General features: G+C 45.4%; 1 protein-coding gene across 2 annotated transcripts in view; it reads left to right on the top strand.

The window, feature by feature from the left end:
* The window catches only part of CSGALNACT1 (chondroitin sulfate N-acetylgalactosaminyltransferase 1), a 103,136-nt gene extending 93,790 nt beyond the window's left edge, over nt 1-9,346 (top strand). Inside the window, exons 6-7 of one of the 2 annotated variants that reach the window (XR_013396825.1) lie at nt 2,902-3,087; nt 3,657-3,737. Coding sequence is in view for 1 of the 2 variants with exons in the window: in NM_001261473.1 (NP_001248402.1) it covers nt 3,657-3,738; nt 7,454-7,743 (372 nt within the window). In the remaining variant the exon portion in view is untranslated. 2 annotated transcript variants of the gene reach the window in all.
* The last annotated feature ends 634 nt before the right edge of the window (nt 9,347-9,980 follow it).

Below are 9,980 nucleotides of genomic sequence, written 5' to 3'. Positions count from 1 at the left end.
GGCTCTGGAAACTTCCTGTGAGAGAGCAGGGCTGACAACTGTCCTTTTGTAGTGTATTCATGCCCTGCAGTGCTCTGCTGGGATCTCAGGTGGGGAGGGAGCGGGTGCTGCAGAGAGAGTTGAGAGGAGTCCAGCTATCAGAGGACATTTTAGAAAATGAGGATAGCAGGCTGGGTGCAGTGGCTCATGCCTGTAATCGTAGCACTTTAAGAGGCTGAGGCAGGTGGATCACCTGAGGTCAGGAGTTCGAGACCAGCCTGGCCAACATGGCAAAACCCCTTCTTTACTAAAAATATAAAAAATGTAGCCAGGCATGGTGGTGCGTGCCTGTAATCCCAGCTACTCGGGAGGCTGAGACATGAGAATTGCTTGAACCCAGGAGGCAGAGGTTGCAGTGAGCCAAGGTCGCACCATTGCACTCCAGCCAGGGCAACAGAGCAAGACTCCATCTCAAAAAGTAAATAAATATATAAATAAATGAGGATAGCACTTGAAAACAAATCAGTGAAATCCAGAACAGGAGGAAGAGATGTTTTTTCTTTTAAAGTCTCCTCTTTATCTTAGGGTTCCTTCCTCCTCTGTTGTAGCCGACATCATCGGTGCATCACTTGTCAATGCTCGAACAGAATGGTGGAGCTTCTCACAACTTGCAGCAAGGTTTCTAAGAAGTCACACGCTCCGCCTTAGACCCCAGGGAGGTGAAAACATTTTTGTGTCTTGGTCCAGAGCCACAGAATTCTGAGAGGTTCTCACCATTGCATTTCCCAGGCCTCTGCTGGGCCACTTGCTGGCGAGCATCTTGCAGCGTGTCTGTTTCCACTGGCTTGGAACCATCTCTGCCCTAGGACTGCTCTTGGTTCATTCATTGAGGAAGTATTTACTGAGGACTTGCTGTGTGCTGGACATTGTTCTGGGTGCTGAAGATGTAACCGTGAACAAGAACAAGTCCTGAGCTTACATTCACCAGGGCTGGTGACTGAAGTAGTCGGCAAACAGAGAAGCAGATGCATCAACAGGATAATTTCAGAAGCCAGAATTGTTACAGAGAAAATAAACCAGGGTGACAGTGCAGCAAGTGGCATTAGGGTAGCAGGTGCATAACACGGGCCAGGAGGGTCAGGACGACCACTCTGACTAGTGACATTGGAGCACAGCTTAGTGGTGAGTGGGGAGAGGGTGACCCAAGCAGGAGAGACTGCAAGTATCTGGCCTTGGAGACCTGTGAGCATGGAGAATCCAGGGGCGGGGGTGGGGTGGGGAAATGGGCCTTATATAGGGCAGAAGGATAAGAAGAAATGAGATGGCTGAGGATTAGGGAACCTCACGTGCAGGGCTTCATGTGGGAACATGATGTAATCGGATGTGCACTGGAGGGCACACACTCCTGCCAGACTGCCATTGAGGGCGTCCTTCCAGTTAGTGGCCCAGCACAGCTGTGGGTGGTGGAACCTCGACGAAGGGAACTCCGTCTTGCCCTGAAATTACATGCTGTGGGCATGACCAAATGGGTTTCCACAAAGGGCTAAATTTCAACAAGCTGTTCAGATAGTGGCTTTCTGTGGCTTGCCAGCTTCCAAACCGACTTTAATAAATGTTTACACAGCTCGCTCCCCGGCTCATAAGCCAGATTGCCTCCATCACGCTGTTCCCATGTGAGGGCCACCCTTCACCTTGTTCAACCTTGAAAGGCCCTACATCAATGCAGCCCAGATTCCCTGGATGCCTCCGTCTTGTCTTCCTTCCCAAGGCTTGGCCAATTGTCTTTCCTGTTTGGGGCATTCCTTTTTAAATTCCATGTGTACCCCAGCCAAATATTTGAAGATTGGATACTGGCACTTCTCTTTGACTCCATTTTTACCCATAAGCTTAGGGAACTTGTCTAGGTTGCCAGCAGAAGGAATATTAGTCCATTTGCTGCAACAGAAACTGTGTACCTGGTAAGGCAGGGATGGAACAAAGTCCATTTTTAAAAAAATTACTCCTTGGAGACTTCTCCAGACTTTCATGCCTTGCAAAATCTTTCCAGTTGATACTAATGAAATTGTCTTGTCATTTGGTAGATGCCGTATAACGGTCCTGTATTCTGAAGTAGAACTGGAGAATACTTGCTGGGGATAACTTGAACCAACAGAACCTCTCTTGGTCCTTACTTTCCTTGGGCAGTCCTGATGCTTGCAGGAGAGGGTGGCAGCAGGTCCCCATTCCCCGTGGAATGTAAGTGACATCGTAGAAGTGACATCTACCTGTAGATTGTAGTGAAAGTAAGAGTTTCATACATTACAAAATTAAAGAACGTTTAAGATTCATCAGCCCTTCTGCAAGCCATTTATCAAATATAATTAGCCTGTGGTGAAACTTCAGGAAGAGGGAAGATGTGATAAACACTTGGATGTGAAAGCTGAAAGACACCTAAGGGGGGATGAGTGAGCTCAACCCCCACATTTTATAAGGGGGAAAAAAATAGATTCATGAAGAAGTGAAGGAGCCTGCCTGAAATGAAAAAGCCAGTCAGTGGTCACACCGGGCCAAGACTCTGATACTTCTCCCCCATCATGTACCGTGTTTAATTAGCGATGAACAGAACCAGATGTCCGCAACAAAAACTATAGAAATCCAGGTGGGGAAGGAGGAACCTGCTGCCGCCCTCTCTGCCTTTCCCCAGAGGACGGGATGTGGGGATGTCCTTTCATCACATCATGGGATCATTTTCATCCCATGTTAACTGCAAGAATGAATTACGTAAAACACCTAAGATCGCAAAACTGTTGCCAGAGTTCTCTCAGCTGAATATGTATGTGTGTGTGTATATATGTGTGTGTGTGTATATATATATATTTATGTACACATGCAGTTTTAAAAAGCCTTGCTGTTTCAGCAAATATATTGGAAATTTACTTGCAGAGTAAGAGACTGGGCAGTGCCTGGATGCCCTCTCCACAGCCCTGCAGGCTGGCACCACGGTAGATGCTTTTGGGAGCAGTTTGGTTTTAAAATAGCGTGAAGATGAATGGACGGAGTCTGTCTTCAGAGCCTGGACTTCTAGTGCCTTTTCCTCAGCAAGCGAGAGTTAGCAGAGTTGGAGAGCTGGTAACATACTGAAGTGTCTCAGATACTTCTTTTTATTCCCCGAGGGAGTCCTGTGTGTGGACTGTGCCAGGGCAGCTGAATTCCGAGTTGTTCTCTATCCCTTTTCTCAACTTCCTGAGCCCTTTGCTGGCTTGCTGCCCAGGCTTGTGTGAGGGGCCCAAGCCTCCAGTTCTCACTGGCACGGGTGTGGGGCCAGGCACGTAGGTGGCTTTTCCACGGCACTGCTCAAAAACTGGCTCTCCCAGTTTGTTTTTGATTGTGTGTGTGTGTGTGTGTGTGTGTGTGTGTGTGTGTGTGTGTGTGTGTGTGTGTGTTTTCATACCTATGCCCTAGAAACATTCCAGCCAGAGGTGCCAAAAATCACAAGGCCTTGTTTTGGGACTGGTGTGTGCACTGTGTTCCTGACTGTCTGCAAGGACTCAAATCCATCTGTGTTTGCTGCACCAGTTGAGGCTGTTTATCAGTGATGGGATAGGCTCCACACTCCACGATGGCTCACAGGAGTTTTTGAACATTCTATTTTTGTCCACCCTAAACTTCCCCCTCAAATGACAGTGCTTTTCTTGCAGGTCATAAAGAAGGAAACTGGATTTTGGAGAGACTTTGGATTTGGGATGACGTGTCAGTATCGGTCGGACTTCATCAATATAGGTAGGACAAATCTGCATCTCTACTGCCACCCAGAGGCCACTGGCCTGTGCAGACCTTAAAGGAATCAAGTCGGGTTTCCAAGGAGTCTGGTAGGGAAGGTGGTACCATTGCCTTAAAATAAAATAAAAAAATGCTATTCCAGATTAGGTGCAGTGGCTCACACTTACAATCCCAGTGCTTTGGCAGGCTGGAGGAGAGAGGATCACTTGAGGCCAGGAGTTCAAGACCAATGTGGACAACATAACAATTCTCCTAAAGAGAATCACTACAAAAAAAAAAAAAAATGAAATGCTGTTCCTCATGTCATAGACTCAGGGCTGGACCAAGACGGGGCTTGGTAGTGGGCAGCATTTTAGCCCCTGTAATCTCCACTAGCACCTCTCAGTCACCCCAAATAAGACACATAATCTGAGATTAAAGGCTGCTTGTTGCATCCAGGCAGCTTTGCAGCAAGTCTTCCACTACCTTCTCCCAGCAGGGTCCTGGCTACTCTGCCATCTCCTGTAGAACATCCTAAGCCTCCCAGTAAGGGTATGAGGGAAATAGGGGAATTGGGGGAAAACGCATACTCGAAAAGACCCAAATTTCTATCTGCTAACCTTCAAAATTCCAAATGTCACTTTAAGCTGTGACTGAATGTGCAGTTGCTGTCAATACACACACAGACAAACACACACACACACAATTCATATACACAAGTGTCCGCATGCACACACACAATTCATATACACAAATGTCTGCATGCGCACACAATTCATACACAAATAGGCACATGCACACACACTCATACATGCACATGCACGTGCCTGTGGGTTTCTAGACCACAGAGAGGAAAGGCCCTTGGGATCCAGGTGAGGAGACCAAACCTGTCAAAGGCAAAGAGACCCTCCCAGGCCTCACAGCAGGTGAGAGGCAGAGTCAGGATGAGAATAGAGGCCTCCTGTCCCCCTTGGAAAGGCCACCCCACCTTCCCATAGTGATACTGACTCTTGGATCTTGGAAGGGATAGAGTTGCGGATTATGCATGAGCTGGTTATGAATGAACAGTCCAGAACCCTTGATCTCAGGTGCAGGGGCTCAGACTGGGCCCAGAGCTAGGATGGAGTCAGGGGGACCCTGCCCTCAGGGTGGCATGGAATGTCCCATCTCCATGCCACTCACGAGCTGCTGGTCTCGCTGGCTTCTAGGCAACTCCTCCTCAGGTCCAAGGCCTAAAGCTACTCATTTTAAAATCAGGGATGAGGGGTAGCCCCAGGATTGTTTTGTTCAGAGATGATGTGAACTACAAGGACTACAGAACCCCCAAGGAAATCACCAGGTTAAAGATTTAAAAAAAAAAAAAAAAAGTTGAAGTCAAGTCTTGTTGGAAGGAGCAGAGCACCTGGGATGCCAGTCTGAGTGGTGGGTGCCCTGCAGACACTCAGCAGCTAACAGCAGGAATTCTTGGATATCTCTGAGAGAAATATTCCTAAATGGTTATGTGCAAATCAGCTTTCCAAAATGGACATTTAAAATTTTTTCTTGGCTGAATGTGGTGGCTCAGGCCTGTAGTCCTAGCACTTTGGGAGGCTGAAGCAGGTGAATCACGAGGTCAGGAGTTCGAGACCAGCCTGGCCAATATGGTGAAACCCCATCTCTACTAAAAATACAAAAATTAGCCAGGTGTGGTGGCGGGTGCCTGTAGTCCCAGCTACTCAGAAGGCTGAGGCAGAAGAATCTCTTGAACTCAAGAGGCAGAGGTTGCAATGGGCCGAGATCGTGCCACTGCATTCCAGCCTGGGTAACAGAGCGAGACTCTATCTCAAAAAAAAAAAAAAGAGACAAAAGTTAACTGGGCATGGTGGTGCATGCCTGTAGTTTCAGCTACTCAGGAGGCTGAGACAGGAGAATTGCTTGAACCCAGGCGGTGGAGGTTGCAGTAAGCTGAGATTGTGCCACTGTACTCCAGCCTGGGTGACAGAGTGAGACTCTGTCTCAAAATAAACATTTTTCTGAAGATTTTCATTTCAAGAAATTCTGTTTCCTTGCTCTTTGCATAGGGAAAGATTATTTTGTGTTGATGCCTATATTTATCAAATTTGGATTTAGAATATACTGGATTCTCCTAAAGACAGATGTAGCTAAAAGTGGGCACAGCAGGCTGAGAAGGGTGCCATTCTCAGTAAGCCATTGCCATGACCTCAGAAACTTTGAGTCACATTTAGACTCTATCCTTTGCAGTTTTTGACTTACTTTCAAGTTTACTTGTGCACCTTGTATTGATAAAGTTATAATAACAACGATAATAAATCAATTGCAGTTAACCAGGCACCACCTTTATTTGTCTTAGTTTGTTATGATACCTGCCTTCATTTAAGCATAAAGAACCAAAAATCAAGAGAGGTTAAATGGCAGCTTCTAAGGGAACCAGGACACAAATTCTGGACGGCCGATTCATAATCACATACCGTTCTTTGCCTGCCCACCATGGAGGGGTCACAGTCACTCGGACACACAGCCCGTGGGTGATTTGGTTGTAAGCTTCCCCGGGCCTGAGCCCCCTTTGGGGTTCCAGTGATGGCCTTGATCAGGGCAGCACAGCTTGGGGTGTGCAGGAACCAAAGCTGCAGGAGAAGGTCTGAGAAAAGGTGTTGAGAATCACTTCACTATTTCTCATGAGAGTGAAGTCCATCCTTCTAGGTGAGATGGGAACAAGGACCAAAAGAGGCCAGGGCTTCATTGGTTCCATTTGGGACCTGGTGGGGTTTAGGTTAAGAAAAGGTGTGAGGCATCTCAATTTACCGAAGCGAGACTTCAACAGACCATTACTGGCTTTATGAAGGAGTTTATTACATAGTGACATGAGATTTTTCTTTGAGTAGAACTTCAGGACTGACTGTGAGGCCAGTCCCTTTAAGATGACTGATTTCACCAGCCTATGATGGAATCCCATGTGACCCCTTCAGCCTGTGAAATGCATAGTGCTTTGGTGGGATGTGACTTCTTCATGCTGAGACCCTCTTACACTCGGTCGTACTGCAAGCCCCTCGTTTCTTCTCTGTTTGCGATGGCAGGAGAAGGCCACATCTTAACAGAAGCACAAGAATTTGCATTCAGAGGTTCCAAGCTGAGAAGTGGGGATGCTGTAGAAGCTCTTTTTTTTTTTTTTTTTTTTTTAACAAAACCTCTATTTTTAATTGTTACGGGTACAAAATAGTATTTATGGGGCATGTGTAACGTTTTGATACAGGCATACAATGTGTAATCATCACATCAGGGTCCTTGGAGGTACCCATCATCTCAAATATTTATCATATTTATCCCTCTTCTCGTTATTTTTAAATATACAATAAATTGTTAACAATAGCTAATTCATAATCACAATAAGTCATCTTATTGTACTACCGAATACTAGATCTTATTTTTGTACCTATTAACCACAAGGTTGGGGCTATTCATGAGCATGGCTGATAACTCTCGAGTGCAGGCAAACGCTTGGAATTTTGTTGGAGGTCCTGTCATCTCAAGAAATCGGTGCTGTCTGCCATGAAAGCCGTCTTTGTTGGGAAATTCCCAGGGCCTCTGACCCAGGTGGACACTCTCATACCTTGGGGGGGTGGTAGTGAAGCACACATCCCCTCAGTCATGTCTCAATGAAAAGTTTGTGCTTGTTGTAACTCAGGGAAGCAAAACAGACCAGTGCAGTGTGATTGAACAGTGTGTTCTCTCCCGACAGGTGGGTTTGATCTGGACATCAAAGGCTGGGGCGGAGAGGACGTGCACCTTTATCGCAAATATCTCCACAGCAACCTCATAGTGGTGCGGACGCCCGTGCGAGGACTCTTCCACCTCTGGCATGAGAAGCGCTGCGTGGACGAGCTGTCCCCTGAGCAGTACAAGATGTGCATGCAGTCCAAAGCCATGAACGAGGCGTCCCACGGCCAGCTGGGCATGCTGGTGTTCAGGCACGAGATAGAGGCTCACCTTCGCAAACAGAAACAGAAGACAAGTAGCAAAAAAACATGAACTCCCAGAGATGGATGGGGGGAGACACTCTCTCTTTCCTTTTGCAATTACTGAAAGTGGCTGCAACAAAGAAAAGACTTCCATAAAGGACGACAAAAGAACTGGACCCGTGGGTCAGAGACGAGAGAGCCTCCAATTTCTCTCTGTTTGGCTTTTTACAACAGAAATCAAAATCTCCACTTTGCCTGCAAAACTAGCCCAGTAGCACCCTGCGAAGTGTCTGACAAAGGCAGAATGCTTGTGAGATTATAAGCCTAATGGTGTGGAGGTTTTGATGGTGTTTACAGCAAACTGATACCTATTGTTTTGTGTGCTCACTGAAATATTCATGATTTAAGAGCAGTCTTGTAAAAAGTTCATTAGCATGAAAGGCAAGCATATTTCTCCTCATATGAATGAGCCTATCAGCAGGGCTCTTGTTTCTAGCAGTGCTAAAATATCAGAAGGCAGAAGAGGAGATGTGCTTATTATGATCCTAGTGAGTACATTAAGCAAAATCAAATGGACCAGAAAAGAAACCGTAAATATCGTGTTATTTTTTTTCCCAAGATTAATCAAACATAATCTGCTTATCTTTTTGGTTGTCCTTTTAACTGTCTCCGTTTGTTTCTTTTATTTAAAAATGCACTTTTTTTTCGCTTGTGAGTTAGTCTGCTTATTTACCACTTTGCAAGCCTTACAAGAGAGCACAAGTTAGCCTACATTTTTATATTTTTAAAGAAGATACTTTTAGATGCAGTTTGAGAACTTTCAGTTCAAAGCATCAAACTGATCCTGTATCCGAGGACATGCCAAATGCTGATTCAGTCCGGCACTGAGTGTCAGGCCTGGAGACATAGGGAAGGAATGGTTTGTACTGATGGAGATATACAGATACTTTATCTGAAGAGTGTTTTCGAAGAGGAGCAACTGAACACTGGAGGAAAGCAAAATGACACTTGATGCTTTACAGAAAAGGAAACTCATTCAGACTGGTGATATTGTGATGTAACTAAAAGTCAGAAACCACATTTTCCCCTCAGAAGTGGGGACCGCTTTCTTACCTGTTTAAATAAACCAAAGTATACCGTGTGAACCAAACAATCTCTTTTCAAAGCAGGGTGCTCCTCCTGGCTTCTGGCTTCCATAAGAAGAAATGGAGAAAATACATATATATATATTTTGTGAAAGATCAGTCCATCTGCCAGAATCTAGTGGGATGGAAGTTTTTGCTACATGTTCATCCACCCCAAGCCGGGTGGAAGTAACTTAATTCGTTTTTAAATTAAGCAGTTCTACTCGATCACCAAGATGCTTCTGAAAATTGCATTTTATTACCGTTTCAAACTATTTTTTAAAAATGAATACAGTTCACATAGAGTGGTTTCTACATTCATGTGAAAATTATTAGCCAGCACCAGATGCATGAGCTAATTATCTGTTTGAGTCCTTGCCTTCTGTTTGCCCACAGTAAACTCATTGTTTAAAAGCTTCAAGAACATTCAAGCTGTTGGTGTGTTAAAAATGCATTGTATTGATTTGTACCGGTAGTTTATAAAATTCAATTAAAACACAGGCCATGAATGGAAAGTGGTATTGCACAGCTAATAAAATATGATTTGTGGATATGACTGCCTTGTGGAGTAAGAATGCCATTTTGTTTCGTTTTTGGAAACAGTGTATCGTGCATGGACCAGGGTTTCTCAGCTTTGGTACTACTGACATGTTAGACAAGGTAACTCTTTGCTGTGGGGGGCTGTCTTCTATCCTGTGGGATGTTTAACCACACCCCTAGCCTATACCCACTAGAGGCCAGGAGCATCTCCTACCCAGTTTTGACAACCAAATTGTCTCCAGTCATGCTCAAAAGTCCTTTGAGGGGAAATCACCCCTGGTTAAGAATCACTGGGCTAGAGGGAGAAGAGAACCATAATGAAAAACTTGAATTATTTATACATTAACTTGTCTGTTTTCATTAGAGGAAATTGAGAAATGATTTCCAAGGCCCCTTTCAACTCTGTGCTTAGTATCGTCATGTGTGGCTGGGCACTGTGGTTAATGCCTGTAATCCCAGCACTTTGGGAGGCCAAGGTGGGAGGATCACTTGAGCCTGGGAGTCTGAGACCAGCCTGGGCAACATAGTGAGACCCTGTCTCTAGAAAAAAATACAAAATTAGGTGTGGTGCACACCTGTAGTCCCAGATACTCAAGAGGCTGTGGTGGGAGGATCACTTGAGTCCAGGAGGTTGAGGCTGCAG

This window comes from Macaca mulatta, chromosome 8 (assembly GCF_049350105.2).
Source record: "Macaca mulatta isolate MMU2019108-1 chromosome 8, T2T-MMU8v2.0, whole genome shotgun sequence".
Classification (NCBI taxonomy): domain Eukaryota; kingdom Metazoa; phylum Chordata; class Mammalia; order Primates; family Cercopithecidae; genus Macaca; species Macaca mulatta.
The sequence above is the reverse complement of the archived record's forward strand: the minus strand, read 5'-3'. Positions and strand labels throughout refer to the sequence as shown.